The sequence below is a fragment of the Pristis pectinata genome, chromosome 21 (genome assembly GCF_009764475.1).
Source record: "Pristis pectinata isolate sPriPec2 chromosome 21, sPriPec2.1.pri, whole genome shotgun sequence".
Taxonomy (NCBI): domain Eukaryota; kingdom Metazoa; phylum Chordata; class Chondrichthyes; order Rhinopristiformes; family Pristidae; genus Pristis; species Pristis pectinata.
In genome coordinates this window covers 14,915,469-14,936,654 of record NC_067425.1, presented here as the reverse complement: position 1 = coordinate 14,936,654, position 21,186 = coordinate 14,915,469, and the positions used below count along the sequence as shown (strand labels likewise).

The following is a 21,186-nucleotide window of genomic DNA, read 5'->3' as shown; positions in this document are numbered from 1 at the left end:
GCCTGATTCTGCTGCAAGTAATTGTTTTTTTGTGTCTGTGCATACACATACTTATGCATATGACAATAAACTTGACTTTGACTCATCCAAAGAATGTCACAACCAGCTGTGCTGCACTTTTTCAGTATTACATGGGAATCTCAGCTTAGATTTTTGTGCTCAAGTTTCTGGAGTGGGCCTTGAACTCTTTCGGTTCCTGGGATGAAGGGGTTCTTCGATAAAGGAGAGACTGAGCAAGTGTATGCTCATTGGAACTTTAGAAGGATGAAAAGTAATTCATTGAAGCACAACATTGTGACAGGTCTTGACATGGTAGATGGTGCAAAGCTGTTCCCTCAGGCTGGAGTTCGTAGATTTAGGGATGGACTTTTGGACATTAAAGGGAATCAGGGGATTTGAGAATTAGACAGGAAAGTGGACCCAAAGTAGAGGATCATCCATGATCTTGTTGAACAATGGAGCAGGCTTGAATGAGGCCATTTATCCTGTCTCTGCATCTTTCTTTTATGTTTTTCTCAGCACACAACCTGTTGACTCAGACAAAAGAGGAGACACAAGAGACTGCAAATGCTTTAATCTGGAATAACAAACAATTTATTGGAACTCACTGGGTCCAGCAGCAGCCAATTCACACAGAGCAATGTCCAATAAAGAGCACTATGACATTTGTTTGATAAGCAATTAAATTGAGGCCCTTATAGAGTTCTTGGGGCAGAAAGGAATTAGAACATAGAACATAGAAAACCTACAGCACAATACAGGCCCTTCAGCCCACAAAGTTGTGCCCAACACGTCCCCTTAGAAATTACTAGGCTTACCCACAGCCCTCTATTTTTCTCAGCTCCATGTACCTATCCAAAAGTCTCTTAAAAGACCCTATCATATCCGCCTCCACCACCATTGCCGGCAGCCCATTCCATGCACTCACCACTCTCCGAGTAAAAAAAACTTACCCCTAACATCTCCTCTGTACCTACTCCCCAGCACCTTAAACCTGTGTCCCTCTTGTGGCAACCATTTCAGCCCTGGGAAAAAGCCTCTGATTATCCACACAATCAATGCCTCTCATCATCTTATACACCTCTATCAGGTCACCTCTCATCCTCCGTCGCTCCAAAGAGAAAAGGCCAAGTTCACTCAACCTGTTTTCATAAGGTATGCTCCCCAATCCAGGCAACATGCTTGTAAATCTCCTCTGCACCCTTTCTATGGCTTCCACATCCTTCCTGTAGTGAGGCAACCAGAACTGAGCACAGTACTCCAAGTGGGGTCTGACCAGGGTCCTATATAGCTACAACATTACCTCTCAGCTCCTAAATTCAATTTCACGATTGATGAAGGACAATACACTGTATGCCTTCTTAACCACAGAGTCAACCTGCGCAGCCGCTTTGAGCATCCTATGGACTTGGACCCCAAGATCCCTCTGATCCTCCACACTGCCAAGAGTCTTACCATTAATACTATATTCTGCCATCGTATTTGACCTACCAAAATTAACCACTTCACACTTATCTGGGTTGAACTCCATCTGCCACTTCTCAGCCCAGTTTTGCATCCTATGTCCCGCTGTAACCTCTGACAGCCCTCCACACTATCCACAACACCTCCAACCTTTGTGTCATCAGCAAACTTACTAACCCATCCCTCCACTTCCTCATCCAGGTCATTTATAAAAATCACAAAGAGTAAGGATCCCAAAACAGATCCCTGAGGCACACCACTGGTCACTGACCTCCATGCAGAATATGACCCATCAACAACCACTCTTTGCCTTCTGTGGGCAAGCCAGGTCTGGATCCACAAAGCAATGTCCCCTTGGATCCCATGCCTCCTTATTTTCTCAATAAGCCTTGCATGGGGTACCTTATCAAGTGCCTTGCTGAAATACATATACACCTCATCTACTGCTCTTCCTTCATCAATGTGTCTAGTGACATCCTCAAAAAATTCAATCAGGCTCGTAAGGCAGGACCTGCCCTTGACAAAGCCATGCTGACTATTCCTAATCATATTATACCTCTCCAAATATTCATAAATCCTGCCTTTCAGGATCTTCTCCATCAACTTACTAACCACTGAAGTAAGACTCACTGGTCTATAATTTCCTGGGCTATCTCTCCTCCCCTTCTTGGATAAAGAACAACATCCGCAACCCTCCAATCCTCCAGAACCTCTCCCGACCCATTGATGATGCAAAGATCATCGCCAGAGACTCAGCAATCTCCTCCCTGCCTCCCATAGTAGCCTGGGGTACATCTCATCCGGTCCTGGCGACATATCCAACTTGATGCTTTCCAAAAGCTCCAGCACATCCTCTTTCTTAATATCTACATGCTCAAGCTTTTCAGTCTGCTGCAAGTCATCACTACAATCACCAAGATCCTTTTCCATAGTGAATACTGAAGTAAAGTATTCATTAAGTACCTCTGCTATTTCCTCTGGATCCATACACACTTTCCCACTGTTACACTTGATAGGACCTATTCTTTCACGTCTTATCCTTTTGCTCTTCACATACTTGTACAATGCCTTGGGGTTTTCCTTAATCCTGCCTGCCAAGGCCTACTCATGGCCCCTTCTGGCTCTCCTAATTCCCTTCTTGAGCTCCTTCCTGTTAGCCTTATAATCTTCCAGATCTCTAACATTACCTCTCTCTGAACTTTATGTAAGCTTTTCTTTTCTACTAGATTTATTACAGCCTTTGTACACCATGGTTCCTGTACTCTATCATAACTTCCCTGTCTCATTGTAACATACCTATGCTGAACTCCACACAAATATCCCCTGAACATTTAGGGGACTGTTGACATTTCGGGTTGAGACCCTGCACCAGGTCCTGCTCGACCCCTTGAGTTCCTCCAGTAGATTGCTTACTGACTCAGACAAAGCTGCTTCTCTCAAAGTACATGAATTCATATTTAACCTCACTAAAATACACCTGCTATGACAATTTTCCCAGTCTGTCTCTGGCCAGCTGACGTTTACTACTATCATCAAGTCAAGAGTTTTTTGGTTTTTTTGTCATATACATAGTTAACGTGAGGTGTAGGTATAATGAAAAATTTGCTTGCAGCAACGTCACAGGCCTGTAGGTTCAGACAACAGAATATAAATTATACAAGACAGTGAAGGGGTGGGGGGATGGAGAGAAGGTGAGAGGGTGGACGGGGTTGGGAGGAAGAGGGGGAGGGGGGAAGAGGGGGGGAGGGGGGAAGAGGGGGGGAGGGGGGAAGAGGGGGGGAGGGGGGAAGAGGGGGAGGGGGGACGAGGGAGGGGGGGGAAGAGGGCGGGGGGGGAAGAGGGAGGGGGGGGACGGGGTCAGGGGGGACGGGGTCAGGGGGGACGAGGGAGGGGGGACGGGGTCAGGGGGGACGAGGGAGGGGGGACGAGGGAGGGGGGACGAGGTCAGGGGGGACGAGGTCAGGGGGGACGAGGTCAGGGGGGACGAGGTCAGGGGGGACGAGGGAGGGGGGACGGGGTCAGGGGGGACGAGGGAGGGGGACGGGGTCAGGGGGGACGAGGGAGGGGGACGAGGGAGGGGGGACGGGGTCAGGGGGGACGAGGGAGGGGGACGGGGTCAGGGGGGACGAGGGAGGGGGGACGGGGTCAGGGGGGACGAGGGAGGGGGGACGGGGTCAGGGGGGACGAGGGAGGGGGGACGGGGTCAGGGGGGACGAGGGAGGGGGGACGGGGTCAGGGGGGACGAGGGAGGGGGGACGGGGTCAGGGGGGACGAGGGAGGGGGGACGGGGTCAGGGGGGACGAGGGAGGGGGGACGGGGTCAGGGGGGACGAGGGAGGGGGGACGGGGTCAGGGGGGACGAGGGAGGGGGGACGGGGTCAGGGGGGACGAGGGAGGGGGGACGGGGTCAGGGGGGACGAGGGAGGGGGGACGGGGTCAGGGGGGACGAGGGAGGGGGGACGGGGTCAGGGGGGACGAGGGAGGGGGGACGGGGTCAGGGGGACGAGGGAGGGGGGACGGGGTCAGGGGGGACGAGGGAGGGGGGACGGGGTCAGGGGGGACGAGGGAGGGGGGACGGGGTCAGGGGGGACGAGGGAGGGGGGACGGGGTCAGGGGGGACGAGGGAGGGGGGACGGGGTCAGGGGGGACGAGGGAGGGGGGACGGGGTCAGGGGGGACGAGGGAGGGGGGACGGGGTCAGGGGGGACGAGGGAGGGGGGACGGGGTCAGGGGGGACGAGGGAGGGGGGACGGGGTCAGGGGGGACGAGGGAGGGGGGACGGGGTCAGGGGGGACGAGGGAGGGGGGACGGGGTCAGGGGGGACGAGGGAGGGGGGACGGGGTCAGGGGGGACGAGGGAGGGGGGACGGGGTCAGGGGGGACGAGGGAGGGGGGACGGGGTCAGGGGGGACGAGGGAGGGGGGACGGGGTCAGGGGGGACGAGGGAGGGGGGACGGGGTCAGGGGGGACGAGGGAGGGGGGACGGGGTCAGGGGGGACGAGGGAGGGGGGACGGGGTCAGGGGGGAAGAGGGAGGGGGGACGGGGTCAGGGGGGAAGAGGGAGGGGGGACGGGGTCAGGGGGGAAGAGGGAGGGGGACGGGGTCAGGGGGGAAGAGGGAGGGGGGACGGGGTCAGGGGGGAAGAGGGAGGGGGGACGGGGTCAGGGGGGAAGAGGGAGGGGGGACGGGGTCAGGGGGGACGAGGGAGGGGGGACGGGGTCAGGGGGGAAGAGGGAGGGGGGACGGGGTCAGGGGGGAGGGGGGGAACTGGGAGAGGAGGGACGGGGAGAAAGGGAGACGGGGTTGGGATGGGGAGAAGGGGGATGAGGTTGGGACGGGGCGAAGGGGGGACGAGGTTGGGGGAGAAGGGGTTGGGGAGAAGAGGGAAGGTGGACGGGCTTGGAGAAGGGGGATGGGGGTTGGGTGGGGAGGAGGGGCGGGGTTGGGTGGGGAGGAGGGGCGGGGTTGGGGGGGAGAGAAGGGGGCGGGGTTCGGGGGAGAGAAGGGGGGCGGGGTTCGGGGGAGAGAAGGGGGCGGGGTTCGGGGAAGTAGGGGGACGGGGCGGGTTTGGGGGGGGGGGGGGAAGGCCCCCGAATTGCCTTTCCCCACAGGCCGCCTGCCCGGACCGCAGCCCGAGGCCTACGCTCGAATCGGTGCCTGTGTCCGGGCCGCCACGCAGCTGTAGCCCGGGGCCTGGTGGCCGAGAACCGGCGACTGGAGCCCGGCTGCCGCGGGGAAACGCGCCCACCCCTCCGCAGGGCACTTACTGTCTCACGGGAGCCGCCATCTTCGCAGCCGCTCGACTTCCGCCCGTGGAGGCGGGTCCGTCTCCGCCGCGTAACCTGGAGATCGCTGTTACGCCGCTCGCCGTGAGGCGACTCCGCCCCGGCCCGCTCTTCGCCGTGAGGCGACTCCGCCCCGGCCCGCTCTTCGCCGTGAGGCGACTCCGCCCCGGCCCGCTCTTCGCCGTGAGGCGACTCCGCCCCGGCCCGCTCTTCGCCGTGAGGCGACTCCGCCCCGGCCCGCTCTCCGCCGTTCGCCGTACAACAATTGCGCTGCGCAAATCTCCGCCGTGAGATCGATCTGCTCCGCTTTAACGTCAGGCACCTGCCCTGAGGAAACCAAATCGAATTAAATCTTGAAAATAAAACCCGCAGATGCTGAAAATCTGAAACAAAAACAGCAAATACTGGAAATACTCATTGGGTCAGACCGTATCTGTGGGAAGAGAAACAGAGTCAATGTTTCAGGTGGAAGACCCTCCACCCTCAGTGGTGTCTCGTTTCCCTGATTTTGGTCAATACCTTCTTAGAGGCCAGAGTCCACTCAGCAGATGCGGCCTGACCTGAGCCTTTCCAGCATTTTCTGTTCTTGTTTTAGATTTCCAGCATCTGTAGTTTTTATTTGATTTTCACTTACTTCTTGTATTCACTGCCAATTCTCTTCCAAGAATGGCTAATCTGAAGAAGTTCTACACTGCCCTCCAAAGGGATTTCCATATGTCTCTTGCTCACCCTCAGTGGTGTCTGTTTCCCTTCTCATTGTTGAAAAGATATTGAGCAAAACCCCCATCAAAGGGTCTTTGACCTGAAAAGTTTTGTTTTTATTTTGAATCAATTGCATCAATGTGTCTTTCAGTTTTTCCACTGGAGACTAATCAACAAAATCCACCTGCTAAGAAAAGTAGGTTAAGCAAAACAAAACCTTGTTAATAAAATGGCAAAAACTTATGAGGATGGTGGAAATACAAAATAAAAATAGAAAATGCTGGAAACTTAGCAACACTATCACCATTTTGATCACTTCGCACTAAAAGAGTCTATGTTTTCTTGTTCCGATTGTGTTCTTTCTTGTAAAAATTGTGCATAACTTATGTTTTCCTTATATAATGCCATGTGCCTGTGATGCTGCTGGCAAGTAAGTTTTTCATTGCACCTGTGCATACATGTACATATGACAATAAACTCAATTTTGACTTTCAAGTATTCATTTAGGTCAGGAGGCATCAGAGAAAAATATTTATTGTTTTTGATTAGAAATGATAAAAGTCTGACATGTTGAATCTGGTTTTCGTTCTATTCCACAGATGCTGCTTACCAACATATGAACTGGGAACAGGAACCACTCAGACCCTGTAGCCTGGTCCAACATTCAATCAGATCATGGCTAACCTGACTGTAATCTCACATCCACATTCCCATCTACCTTGGTAATCTTTCATCCACCTGCTATCACAAATCTGTCTAACTCTGCCAAAAATGCAGCAACTTCAGAGCAAAAAAAAAGTCACCTTGTTTGTCATGAATGGAGAAGTCCTTATTGTTTAACAGTGACCCCCAGTTCTAGAATCTCTCACAAGAGGAAACGTTCTCTCCACATCCACTCTGTCAAGACCCCTAAGAATTCGCCTGAACTTCTGAATATTTCAAGCATTTTTATTTTAATTTTTTTTTACTAGTTGTTTTAACTGGCATTGCTCAGAATAAGAATCCAAAAGTATTGGGCACAAGCACAAATATAGAATTAATTGACTGGCCAAGCTCTGCTGACAGTTTCTCAACTGTGCTCCATTGTCCATGAGTTCTTCCAGCAGACTGCTTGTTGGTCCAGATTCCAGCATCTGCAGTCTCTTGTATCAACATTAATTCTGGACCCGTTGAGTTTTTACAACATTTTCTATATTTATTTCCATTTTCTGGTATTTGCAGTATTTTGGTTTTTGACTTATTCTGGGGAATCTGGTCTTGAAATCTGTATCTGGTAGGATTCACAAGCTCATTAATTTGTATGAGGATTGTTCGGGTGTGGGGAAGATAGGAAAGAATAGGTAAGTTACATGAGTGAGAGATTTTTAATTGGTAAACTTTAATAGCTTTGACAGACAGCCAAGATGGACAAGGCCTTGCCAGGTGTCAAAATTTTCCAGAGGAGTTTCAGGGGTCCACCCATATCTCACAATTATGTCACTTGCCACTCAATAAATAAGAACAGTCTTCCAGCTCCAGAGGGGTTTGGCAGAATGTGTGTGCCACGTGGAGGCAATGGGCCCCACCCAGGAAAATCTGGGCTGATATGCTTTACTCCTAATGCTCTAGACAGTTTGAAATAAAAACAGAAAATACTGGAAACACTCAGCAGATAAAGCAGCAAATGTGGAAAGAGAAACAGTTCACATTTCAGATCTGGGACCTTCCAGCCCAAATCCCCTTTCAAAAGATTAACTGGTGGATCCTGTGCTCAGTCTAACTTGGTACAAGATCCAAAGGCAGACTGCCAGGCATCAGCATAACTACTAGGGAGATTTCAGAGAGCTGCTCCACTGCCATTGGACGTTAAGTGGGAAATAGCTTGTGGAGTTTAGCCATTGATTTTGAGACTTCTACTTCCCGTGGGTCCTACTATTTGCAGATAAATGCCTTTAGATAGACTCCATGTCTTTCTGCTCCATAGTGCTGGAAAGGATAAATGTGTAATGGCAGTCCAGTAACTCCCAAGGTCTTGGATTTCAAGTTGTGCTAAACTTTACAGTGGTATGTATATGACTGAAACAGTTATTAGCATGCCATACAGCAGCCCCAAAGCATACCTTTACTAACACACCATAATTTCGAGGTCATTGTGCCTTTGGAAGCCTCCCCTATTCTTCCCTCATTTTCTCTCACCATGTTCCTGTAACATATTTTGAGGCATTTTGTGAAGTGAAAGTTGTTTTATGTAGTCAATAAAGTGATGAATGATCATCAAAACAGCCAGAAATGTAAAGCCATTCAAATCATAAAATCTTATTGTTACTGGCTAATTATGTGCCTGATTTAAGGCCTTTAGAGGTTTACTGCATCATTTACTTACGACACCTGATCAAATCCTAAAACCAATGAGGTTTTCATTCAGGTGAATTTTGTTTGTTACTATAGCAATCAAAGATTATGGGTAAAATGTCATTTGGGCCTATTTGCTAGGTCACGTTTGTTACAAAATGATGGTTAGAAATTTGTACTTGGGTCCCAATACAAACATGGATGAGCTTGGGTGAAATTGACCACCTCTCCATGGGCACTTCAACTGTTGAAAGCAGACAATTTGGAGCTGGTTATGTCCTGGATGAAGAGATCAGAGGTTGCTGTGGCTGGGGGATCATGACCATATGGAGCTGGACTAGCATCTGTGAACAATATTCCTCTGCATGCAGGAACATTAATGGTGTCAAATGGCATCATCTCCATGTTGGAATTTGCTCTTTATTAACACACAACACTGAAGTTGCCTTTGTGATTTCGGAAATGCTTTAGATGGTCTATATAACAGGAGCTATCAGGAGCTGAGTAGCATATCACAAATGTAAACTTAAGACGTCTTATAAATTAAGAACTTAAGTGAAAATGCAATTAAAAAATTAATGATTTTCAAATTTTTGAACATGGACTTACCAGAACTCCTGGGTACAGACACCATAATATCCTTTATCAGATGCCTAACCAATAGACCTAATAATTGTAGCTAAGCATCTCACAGAGGCATACCGAACAATAACAGTTTATCATTGGATATCAAAAGATAAGGAATGGGGCAGTGCATGTAATAAAAGCTGCTGCTGGTTATGCTCTGAAACCAATATATTTCTTATCTATAAAGCTAGGCTAAAGTAGTCATTTTAAAAGAAACCAAATTACATGCAAAATACCAAAAATATTATTGTAGCAGTGCTTTATTAAAAAGTGCAACATTACAAAGATAAAAATCACCATTTCAGAACCATTATTAACATCAACACAAAATTCATAGTAAGCAATCCATCATCCTTTGGGAATTAATATTAAACTCTAGTGGTTTGTTCTATTTAAAAAGGAATAAGCTCCACACACTTCAGAAAGTGCAGATGATTAGTCTCCACAACTAATACTTAATCAATACTCTCAAGGTTTATGACAAGATTTCCAGAAATATATTTTTATCCCTTTTTGGTTTACTTAATTGTGCAACAATGCTGAAAGAAACTAGAATATTTGAGATTCATTTAGAGTCGTAAAGTCTCTGAGGATTCAGAACCACATGACAATGGAGTTAGGAATAACAATATAAAGCCAGTTATTTCAGGTCGAGAGTAAAATTACAAAGCAAATGAACAAATTGTGGAAAATGAATTTCAATGTCACGTCATTCTCTTTGAAAGTGCAAAAGTTGGGACAGAATTCTTCTGAAATTGTGAAATTGTGACGTTTTGTCTTTTGAGGAGATTAAGCCCTTGAGCAGCAAAGTTAGGAGGTGCTTCTGCATAAATTCAGATGGAAATTTGGAATTCTCTTTTACAAACATTTGATGTTGGGTTACTTTTAAATTTAGGTGTTTACAGTAAAACTGATAATTTGGCACTTTGATAGTGCTGGACTGGTAGATTTTTTGGACTATTGGATATTACTCCAAATAATATACCAACAACATGCTTAATTTGCCTTTTTTTACTAGCATAGTGGTATAATACATTTTCCAGTGAACCAGGTGAGTTTAATGGAAGTGTGGCCCCAATGATTTCAAAAGGGGTGAAGGGACGCAAGAACAGACCCCAGGTGAATTTAAGATAGAGGGATATGTGGGAGGAAGGGGTTAGATAGTCTTAGGTGTGGTTTGAAGGGTGGCACAACATGGGGGGCCGAAGGGCCTGTATTGTGTTGTATTGTTCTATGGTTCTATGAATTTAAAGAGAACATGGGAACAGGGCATGGGTGAGTTCACAGGGAGGGTGGGAACAAGGTCCCATTGAACTTTAAGGGAGCATGGGAATGGATCCCTGGTGAACCAGATTAGGATTTCTGAACAATGGGATAACAGATTATTTTACTGTATATGCATTAATCATTAAAATGTTGTGGACAAGAACAAAAAAAAAGAAAAATTAGTAGGCATCCACATATGATTCCTTAAGCCTGCTCTACCATTCAGTGTAATCATGGCTGATTTTAAATCAAAAAGCTAATGGAATGTTGCTTTTTTATATTCAACGAAATCCATAGGGTAAAAATTATATTACAGCTCTACAAGATCCTGGTTAAACCACACCTGGGGTATTGTAAAATGTTCTGGAATGATATATTTGCCTTGGAAAGAGTGCAGTGAAGGTTAACCTTGGGTTAGATATTTGTTCTTAAATACTTGTGCTAAATGTGCACATTTAGCAGCAGCTACGCAACAGACTGAATTCTGGAAGGAGAATCTGGCAAGCAGCCATTACTACATTGTTTTTGTTTAGTGCAAATAACCAAGGATATATATTTTACCTACTACACTCCAAGGGTTAAATTACAAAGAGATAATAAGCAAACCAAAGGTTTATTTCCTATAATTTAAGAAGATAGAAGATGAGCTGATTTTAATCCAACTTTTCAAGTTATTAAGATGAAACCAGCCAGATATTTCCACTAAATGAAAAAAGGATAAGTAGTCTAAAAGTTAGAACCAGTCCTTTGAGAAGTGAAGTTAGGAAGTATTTCTATGCAAAGTAAGGCAAGAGTTTGAAACTTTCTCCTGCATATAATTTTAAATCTAAAATGGGAGAACTTGCCTAAACAAAGGATTATGAGTTATGTAAATGTATCTTATAAGAATTGATTATTATCCTTGATGTCCCAAACTTTGACCCTAATCTTCTTGAAATTCAAGGGATTTTCTTCTCATAATCTAAATGTTAAAGGTTTTGAGGTAGCTTAATTTCCAGAGATGTTTAAAGGTTTGCTATTGTTCTAGTAGCCTTTGAACAAAGATACAAATGAAGTATTGAGTCTTTAATAATTCAGTTTTTCTATAGAGTGAAGCCAAAATCCAAATTTGGCTTCAACCCTCAAGCCTCAGCCCTTGAGCTTGTCCAACAGGTCTGAGATTCTTGTTCCCTGTGTGGATGAGAGTGGGGGCTGTAGGAAGGATGAGCAACTGAACCATGGCACCATGGTTCAGGGAGCCATTCAAGAGGGGGGAGAGAAGAGAAATGTAGTTGTAATTGGGGATAGTATAGTCAGGGGAATAGACACAATTCTCTGTCGCAAGGATCGAGAGAATACACATCTTATCGAAAAGACAGGCAGGTGGGCAGAGGGGGTGGGGTGGCTCTGTCGGTAAAAAATGAAATCAAATCCTTAGCAAGAAGTGACATAGGATCAGAAGATGTAGAGTCCTTGTGGGCAGAGTTAAGAAACTACAAGGGTAAAAAGATCCAGATGGGAATTATATACAGGCCTCTAAATAGTAGCCAGGATGTGGGGTACAAATTACAACAGGAGATAGAAAAGGCATGTAAAAAGGGCAATGTTATGGTGGTCATGGGGGATTTCAATTTACAGGTAGATTGGGAAAATCAGGTTGGTACAGGATCCCAAGAGAAGGAATTCTTAGCATGCCTACAAGATGGCATTTTGGAGCAACTTGTGGTTGAGCCCACTAGGGAAAAGGCAATTCTGGATTTGGTGTTGTACAATGAACCAGATTTGATTAGGGAGCTTAAGGTAAAGGAACCTTTAGGAGGCAGTGATCATAATATGATAGAATTCACCCTGCAGTTTGAGAGGGAGAAGCTAAAATCGGATGTACAGGTATTACAGTTAAGTAATGGTAACTAAAGAGGCATGAGAGAGGAGCTGGCCAAAGTTGATTGGAAGGGCTAGGAAATGGCAGATGTAATAAAGCATACGGAAGTGTATGGTCATGCATTTTGGTAGAAGGAATAAAGGTGTGGACTATTTTCTAAATAGAGAACAAATTCAGAAATCAGAGGTGCAAAGGGGCTTGGGAGTCCTGGTGCAGGATTCCCTGAAGGTTAACTTGCAGGTTGAATCGATTGTAAGGAAGGCAAATGCAATGTTAGTATTCATTTCGAGAGGACTAGAATATAAAAGCAAGGAGGATTTATGGGGCATTGGTCAGGCCACATTTGGAGTATTGTGAGCAGTTTTGGGCCCCATATCTAAGGAAGGATGTGCTGGCATTGGAGAGGGTCCTGGACCTGTACTTGCTGGAGTTTAGAAGGATGAGGGGGGATCTCATTGAAACCTACTGAATATTGAAAGGCCTGGATAGAGTGGACATGGAGAAGATGTTTCCAGTAGTGGGAGGGTCTAGGACCAGGGGTCACAGCCTGAGAATAGAAAGATATCCCTTTAGAACAGAGATGAGGAGGAATTTCTTTAGCCAGAGGGCGATGAATCTGTGGAATTCATTGCCACAGACGGTTGTAGAGGCCAAGTCATTGGGTATATTTAAAGCGGAGGTTGATAGGTTCTTGATTAGTGAGGGCGTCAAAGGTTACGGGGAGAAGGCAGGAGAATGGGGTCGAGAGGGGAAAATGCCATGATCAAAAGGCGGAACAGACCCGATGGGCCAAATGCCCTAATTCTGTTCCTATATCTTATGGTCTTATGGTCTAAGTTAATCTTTGAGCCTTGTTTATGATGTGTACAGAGAGGCAATAAATGCACCCATTAAAGGAAAGGTGACCATCTTGGAGAGAATCTTCCCTACTTTCCATCAAAGACTGTATTATAATTATCATAATTCTACCTGCTTCTCTTGGGCTTTAGTTTGTTATTTTTTTAAAGAACAAGATAGGGCACTAAGTAAATGCAGGTTTTCATATATTTTCGAACGACATAGAAGGAAGTCAGTTGACTCAATGCCTCCATGCTACTCTCAGAGCATTTCCATAAATCCCATTCCCCCAGCTACTTCCTTGTAACCTGTTCTCTTTCACTTGCCTATCAGCTCCCTCTTGATTTTCCTATAACCCATGTATACTAGGCAATTTACATGGCCAATTAACCTATCAGCACGTCCTTGGGATGTGGCAGGAAACTGGAGCACCCAGGAAAAACCTGCACGGTCTCATAAGGATTGTACAAACTCCACATAGACTGCACTCTAGGCCAGGTTTGAACCTAGGTTACTGGAACTGTGTGGCAGCTGCACCAATTGCAATTCCACTGTCAAAGTCAAAGTCAAAGTCAAGTTTATTATCATATACACTAGTACATGTGTGCACAGGTGCAATGAAAAATTTATTTGTAGCAGCATCACAGGCACGTAGCATCATGTAACACAATTAGAACAAGAAAAAGCGAAGTCCATTTTAGTGCAAAGTAATCAAAATGGTCATAGTGTTGCTATACTGTAGTGATTAGAGTTGTGCTGGTTGGTTCAAGAACCGAATGGTTGAAGGGAAATAGCTGTTCTTGAACTTGATGGTGTGGGACTTCAGGCTTCTGTACCTCCTGCCTGAATAAGTCACTGTCCTGACTTATTTCTGAATCCCATGCACTTGATAGGAGGGAATTCATCTAATTTACTTGCAGTCATGTGTAGAAATTCCACTTCTCAGCTCCGCTTAATGGAACAAAAATCTATGAGTTGGTAAGCACAGAAGCAGAATCTTGAAACCATATTGCTCAAAGTGGGAAATGGGATCCAGGTTATCTTCTTCCTTCCCCTAAACCCACCAGCTAAGGTCCCAAATTAAAACTGGAGTTGGAGGCACATGATTTTATTTGTGAATATTTTGTTTGCCTTTCTCTGGATGATAATTGTAAAAAGGTGCGTTCTTCTTCAGAAAGATAAATAGTATCTTCAATTTTCTTTCATTGAAGATGATCAGAAATAACCTTAAATATGTCCATATAGTTTAAAATATAGCATGTTTAAGACATCACAGTGTAGCATTTCCAATTGATGTCACAAAGGAACGCATAATACATTGGCACCTCAGTATTATGCATGCTATTTCTACAGACACATTAAGTTATTTGAAATAAAAACACAATTTCCATATCAAACTTCAAATGTAGAAATTATTAAATATAAGAAAGAGAGGTAATCATTTTTGCTGGCCTTCTCTGACTGGTAGGAATCATGTAGGAATATTGAAAGAATTTATTCCAACTATTAAGAGAAGGACAGTGTCATACTGCTAGTAATTAGTGGAAAATTAATCCTACTGCATTGGATTTTAGAGCTAAGAGATTAAAACCTTTAAGCATAATGTTGTTAATTGAGAATTTTTCATTAATGGCAGGAAAAATTTTGAAGCCAATGCAAATATGTAACAGTAGGATACAAGGTAACCTTCATCATGAAAATGCTTTTTCAAAAACAAAAAAAAAATTGCATACTATGTCATCAATGATAAATATTTCTATGTGTCTCACATTCAATATAACTTTCCAATATAACTGGTAGACCAGTCTAGACAACATCACCCAGGCATCACAACATTAGCAACACATTACACTGACAAAGGAGCTTAACTATCTGTTGAATGACTGTCCGTCATTTCATCCTATTACAGACATTCCCTCTGTTCCACCCAATGCTCTCCCCCACCTTCTCTGTTACTTAGACTAACTTACTTTCTCTCCTTCTCAGTTCTGATGAAGGATCTTCGACCTGAAATGTTAATTAGTTTCTCTTTCTACATACAAGAAGCTAGAGGAACTCAGCGGGACAGTCAAAGTTTTGAGTCTACAGCCTTCATCAACCCGAGCTGACCCAATACTTCAACTGTCCTTTTCCCTCCACAGATGCTGCCTGACCTGTTGAGTTCCTCTAACTTCTTGTGTGTTGCTCCAGGTTCCAGCATCTGCAGTCTCTTGTGTCCCTCTTTCTACAGATGCTGCTTGACTGGCTGAGTTCTTCCAGCATTTCTGTTTTTGTTTTAGATTCCAACATCTGCAATTTTATTTGTTTTCCATAACTATTAATTACCAGGGCTGTTTTAATCTAAGCAAATATGATACTCATTTTTCAGTGGCAGTGTGGTGGTAAAGTCTTTTCTATAAATGTTAACATTTTATTTCTAACATAACACTATTCCCCAGTGAACCAAATCTTCAAACAACTCTAATTTCCTTGGGATAGTTCTTTCTATATATATGCAAGTTGTCTTAGTTAGATTATGGTGTTTATATTAAGACACTGGAGAAAGCAGAGCCACAAATTGTTAAGGTCAAGATGAATAAATGCAAATCTACCAATCACATGGCATTTGCAAAAAGATTGAGGTGAACGCTAAGCAAATAATCTTCAAATGTATTTCTAAACCTTCAAAGCTTCACTCACGCTTACAGGTTTGTTCTGAAGATGTTTAACTTGTTTTGCATATTTATCAAGCTGGTAGTCTGCTGAAGTCGGATATGCAAAGTGACATTTAAGCTTAAAAACACCTTTGTTTCAAACAAAAACATCGGAAAACTTCTCTTGCCAGTTCTTTTAAAATTAACTGAATGAGTAAAGGCTGAAATTAGTCTACGTAAAGTTGTACTTTATGAGATGCTCACTTTGAACTGCGGTCTTTGCCATTGCTTTCACATACTTTGAAGATGCAAGGATCTTCACTGCTCTGTTATTAAAGTCTTCACAGCTAACTTTATCAGATGTCATTTACACTCTCGGTTCCACATTTTAATAAATGAGTTGACATTTATGTTACAATATATCAAGCTGCTGAAAGAGCACAAATAACTCAGCTCATATAATACTTATCATCCAGCTTATTCAATAAAGTTCAGGACGAATGATGAAAGATTAAATGTTCCCTTAGCATGGATGCTCCCTCAGTATGGAATAAATTTAACGCCACTGAAGATCTGTCAATCAATGTCAAGGCAAAGGATGGAAATGCCTTTAGAACTTCAGAGGCCTCGCTACCATACTTTGTTCCAGTGTTTTACTTATCCCTCCAAAACTTGATATCAGGGTATTGATGAAATTGGCTGTAATATTGCCCCTTTCTGGTTGCTGCTTCTTTACTGACTTATATACCACTGTATTACACCCACGCTAGATCTGTCCAATGCTCAATATTTAGCAAACAGTTCTGTGTATGGCTGAAAGAATGTTGCACTGTTGGATGCTATCTTTTAGATAAGACATTAAACTGAGATTCTCCCTGCCTTTCCAGATAGATATAAGAGAATATCCCATAGTAATATTTTGAAGGGTAGGTTAGTTATCCCCAGAATCTTGGCCATAACTGAGATAAAAATAAACAGATTATCTGGTGCTGTTGTTTGCAGGAGTGTGCAGTGTGCTGTGTTTCTCATATTACATTGGCTACACTTCAAAAGTACAAGCAGTATGTAAGCTTTGGGGAGACCTGAGGTCATGAAGGTTGCTATATAAATGCAAGTCTTTATTTTCTTTTTATGCCATACAACCCACATTATTCAGCCAAGAAATACTATTCAGTGATATAGTGGATATCTTCTACGTCTGGTGCACGTAAACGTGATTACAGGATGGGACCCCTCCCACCTGGACATTCTCTCTTCTCCCCCAATCCATTGGGCAGAAGATACAAAAGCCTGAAAATATGTACCACCAGGCTCAAGGACAGCTTCTTTCTGACTGTTGTAAGACTATTGAATGGACCTTTTGTACAATAAAATGGACTCTTGACCTCACAATCTACCTCATCATGGCCTCGAACCTTACTGTCTGCCAGCACTGCACTTTCTCTGTAACTGTAACACTATATTCTGCATTCTGTTATTGTTTTTCCCTTGAACCACCTTGATGTACTGATGTGATGAAATGATCTGTATGGATGTGATGCAAAACAAAGTTTTTCACTGTACCTCGGTACACGTGACAATAATAAACCAATTTATCAATTTTTGCACAGTGACACAGGATTTGGTGCTGCTCCCTGACTTAGGTTTGATCTTGACCTCTGGTTCTATCTGAGTGGAGGATTAACATTCTCCCTGTGCCTGTGTTGGTTTTCCCTTGGTTCTCCAGTTTCCTCCCACATCCCAAAGACATGCCGGTAAGTTAATTGGTGACTTAAGACACCCCTCATTCAGACAAAAGAATCAAAGAGTAGGTGATGGGCATGTGCGAAAGAGTAAGTTCGGGGATACAGGGAAAGAACAAGAGATAAAATACAATTGCTCTGCTGGGAGGCAGCATAGACTCGAAGGGCCGAAAAGTCTCCTTCTGTTGTGTTCTGTAGTAATCTTGCTGATAAATGTTATCAGCCAAATATGCTCTCTCTCACTCCATCGATGCTGCCTGACAAGCTGAGTATTTCCAGAATTGAGACACAAGAGATTCTGCAGATGCTGGAATCTGGAGCAACACACACAAAATGCATTTTGTGAGTGTATTTCCAGAATTTCTTGCTTTATATCAGACTTCCTTTATATGTATAATTTACTTCTGTTACATTAAATAGACACACATTTTTGTAAATAGTCAGAAAATAATTCAGATAACACAAAACAATTCAAATGAGTAAAACAATTTCAACCTTCACGCATAATTGATACATTATCATATATTTTAAAGGAACTAAAAGCAATAGAGTCTGATTTATTCAGAGAGTAGAACCACTAAATGGAAGCAATGCTGTGTGCAACCCCTGTTGCTAATGCTGATGGCATATTAAGTATCATTTATTAAACCACACCATTTTTGCTGGGACTGGTGCACCACTTTTGACAATTATTAAAGGAATCATCAAATGATGCAAAAATAGTAAGATTTCAAAATATTGGCATACATGCCGTTATCTATCCATGATTAATTAATACAATGCTAGAACAGAATATATGGCTAATCTCAGAAAAATATACTTTAGCATTCCTCTAATTTGGGTCTGAGCCAGCATAGACAATCGTCCAAAGGCATAACTAAAGCATCTGCAACCACATTCAGGCAGAAGTACCAAATGGATAATTCATCTTGTGACAAGCCAGTCTTCAGCCAATTTGATTGCTCCACATGGTATCAAGAAATGGCTGACTGCACTGGATGCAGCAAAAGTTTGGGGCTGTCTCTGCTACTGAACACTTGTGCTTCAAAATTAAGTGCATAAGCAGCCAAATTGTTCCAGTACATTTGCAACACTGGCATCCATCAGACACTGTGGAATATTGCCCAGGTATATCCTGTCTGCAACAACACAGCTCAAATCTTATTCAGTTAGTTGCTGCCCAGTCAATGAAATGATGGATGGTGGATAACACCATTAACAATGTTATCAACCACCATTTACTCAACAATAAGCTGTTCGTCAATGGTTTGTTAAGGATTTGCCAGGACTGTTTCGCTTCAGACTTCATTGCAGCTCTAGGAGTAGGTAGGAGGAAATGGAGGAAGTTACCATTGAACAGAAACTCAACTAGAACTGCCACATACATACTGCGATGACAAAAGCCAGTAAAAATAACTCACCTACTGGTACCCCAAAATCTTCCCATCATCTACAAAGAACAAGTCAGGAGCATGATGGAACACTCTCCTACTATCTGAGTGAGGGCAACTCAACAACACTAAAGAAGCTCAGCCCTATCCAAGGCAAAGCAGCTCATTTGATTGACAACCCATCCATCATCCAAAATTTTGACTCCATGAACTACTTACTCATCATGACTGCTGTGTCCCATCTGCAAAAAGCACAGCAGTTAATTACCTGGACTAGTTATGACAGACAGAAGACAATATATGCAGTTGCTGAAATCAAGAACAAAAAGCAGAATGTTGGAAGAACTCAGCAGGTCAAGCAGCATCTGAATGACAGCATCTACTCCCATGAAGGACAGGAACAACAGCATCATGTGGACAGAACCTGCAAGTTTACCTCTAAGTCAGAAACCATCTACCTTTATCATTGCTGGATCTAAATCCTGAAACTCCCCATTGAACCACATTTTCACAAAGGTGATTAGGGATGGACGGTAAGTTGTCCGATCTCCTGATGGATTTGAATAGAGACCTGTTGCTGATGATGTTTATAATGGAGGGTTAATAGGGTTATTGAACTTCATGATGTTGAAGTTGCTTTGGTTTTCCCTGCACTTACATTTTCACAGAATTACACAGGGAGTGAAGAGATTGTGAAATGTGTTGCCATATAAGGTAACAGTGATGGACTTAAAGGAAGATGGTGTATATCACTGGACGAAGGGGTATAGTGATGGGGCAAGATGGGATAGGTAATTAGTGTGGAAAGAAGTTCACATGAAATATAATTATTGCCGTTAATCAGAAGGGACAAATCCTGTTTCTATTATTCATTGTAATTACTATATAGGTGGAAGTTCCAGGTAGTACTATTCCGTTGATTTCACCTCAGCAGTTCAGATCATTGATGCATATCAGTATTCGTGACATGCACAACACACAACAGTTTTTAGCCAGTGATTATAAACATCATTAATGAATCAACCAAGCATTTATTTAAATATCAAATGCAACATCAGAGTTTTAAAATATTTCGCCGGAATTAGTTTTTCTTCTGGACAATGTATCATCAGTGCATTGCTCTCACGTTGAAACCAAGTGACAAACAGATGGAGGTCTGTAGCAGTGTTTAAAATTTGATTTAAGTTGTATCAGTGTGAAGCAGATGTATGACCAGTGATACAGATAATAGACTGTGAGAGAGCCAGACTTCCATACTTGCTCAGGTCTGATATCTGGAAAACATGAGACTGATGAGTTTTTAATGGTTTCAAAATTACCTTAAAAATTATACATGAATTGTCTTAACCAAGATTGTACAAGCAATAAATAAGTCAAACTATTGTATTTAGCTTTCACTTGGTTGTTCCACTATTGTCACTTTGGTATTTTTTTGCACTACTTCAGATTGCACTACAATCTTTGCATCAGGCTGCTGTTTTGCACTCGTCTTGTATTTATTGCTGTTCATTGTATGTATTGTTGCTCTATCAACTTTTCTTGCAGCCAGGGACTGTACAGAAGTTTTTCATGAGGGAGAAAATGGTCTATTCTGTAAGACAGGCTTTTTTTCACTTTGTTACAAATTCTATTTCCTTAGTTGAAAAACACAATGATGCTGGAGGAACTCAGCAGGCCAGACAGCATCCGTGGAGAAAAGCAGGCGGTCCACATTTTGGGTTAGGACCCTACTTCAGGACTGAAGACGGGAAAAGGGGTAGCCCAATACATAGGAGGGAAAAGCAGAGCAGTGATAGGTGGACAAAAGAGGAGAGGCGGGGTGGGCACAGGGAGGTGATAGGTAGATGTAGGTAAGGGATAGTGATGGGCAGGTACGGGGGAGGAGGGGAGAGCAGATCCACTGGGGGATGGGTGAAAGGTAAGGAGAGAGAGGAGAAAGGGCTAGGAAAGGGAAGAAGAGAAGGAGCATGGTGGGGGAGTGTTTGTGGGGAGGTGAATTCTCCCACTTTAGGTAAACACCCCCCCCCCCACCATGCTTCTTCTCTTCTTCCCCTTCCTAGCCCTTTTTTCCTCTCTCTTCTTACCTTTCACCCATCCCCTGGTGGGTCTGCTCTCCCCTCGCCCACACCTGCCAATCCTTATCTCTTGCCTGCATCTACCTATCACCTTCCTCTGCCCACCCTACCTCCCCTCTTTTGTCCACGTATCACTGCTCTGCTTTTCTCTCCTATATATTGGGCTTCCCCTTTCCCTGTCTTCAGTCCTGAAGAAGGGTCTGTGTTATTATGTGTTGTTATGTAGTTATAATAAAGAACTACAGTTCCCAGTAGGCAATGCAAGGGGTCACATGGGGGAACAGGAAGTGGCTGTGAAAGAGCAGGAAAGCAAGCCAGCCTGTCTGTTGCAGTCGGTGCTGTTGTTGTTGTTTTAAGAAATGTTCAGATGTGAAACCCATACAAAGTTTGTCTCGTGATGAAGAACAAACATAACATGGTGTCAGAAGTTGGTGTGAGGTCTGAACAAGAGAGTAGATGAATACTGTGTGCAATT

General features: G+C 44.0%; 2 protein-coding genes across 2 annotated transcripts in view; both read right to left on the bottom strand.

Annotated features, from left to right (window-relative positions):
- nsrp1 (nuclear speckle splicing regulatory protein 1) overlaps positions 1-5,551 on the bottom strand; it is a 40,542-nt gene extending 34,991 nt beyond the window's left edge. The window contains exon 1 of the mRNA XM_052035582.1: positions 5,229-5,551. Within this exon, the coding sequence (XP_051891542.1) occupies positions 5,229-5,248 (20 nt within the window). The 5' untranslated portion in view covers positions 5,249-5,551. The remainder of the gene's footprint in view (positions 1-5,228) is intronic.
- The window catches only part of LOC127581491 (EF-hand calcium-binding domain-containing protein 5-like), a 131,925-nt gene continuing 116,055 nt past the window's right edge, over positions 5,317-21,186 (bottom strand). Inside the window, exon 19 of the mRNA XM_052035952.1 lies at positions 5,317-5,573. Coding sequence (XP_051891912.1) covers positions 5,317-5,573 — 257 coding nt within the window. The remainder of the gene's footprint in view (positions 5,574-21,186) is intronic.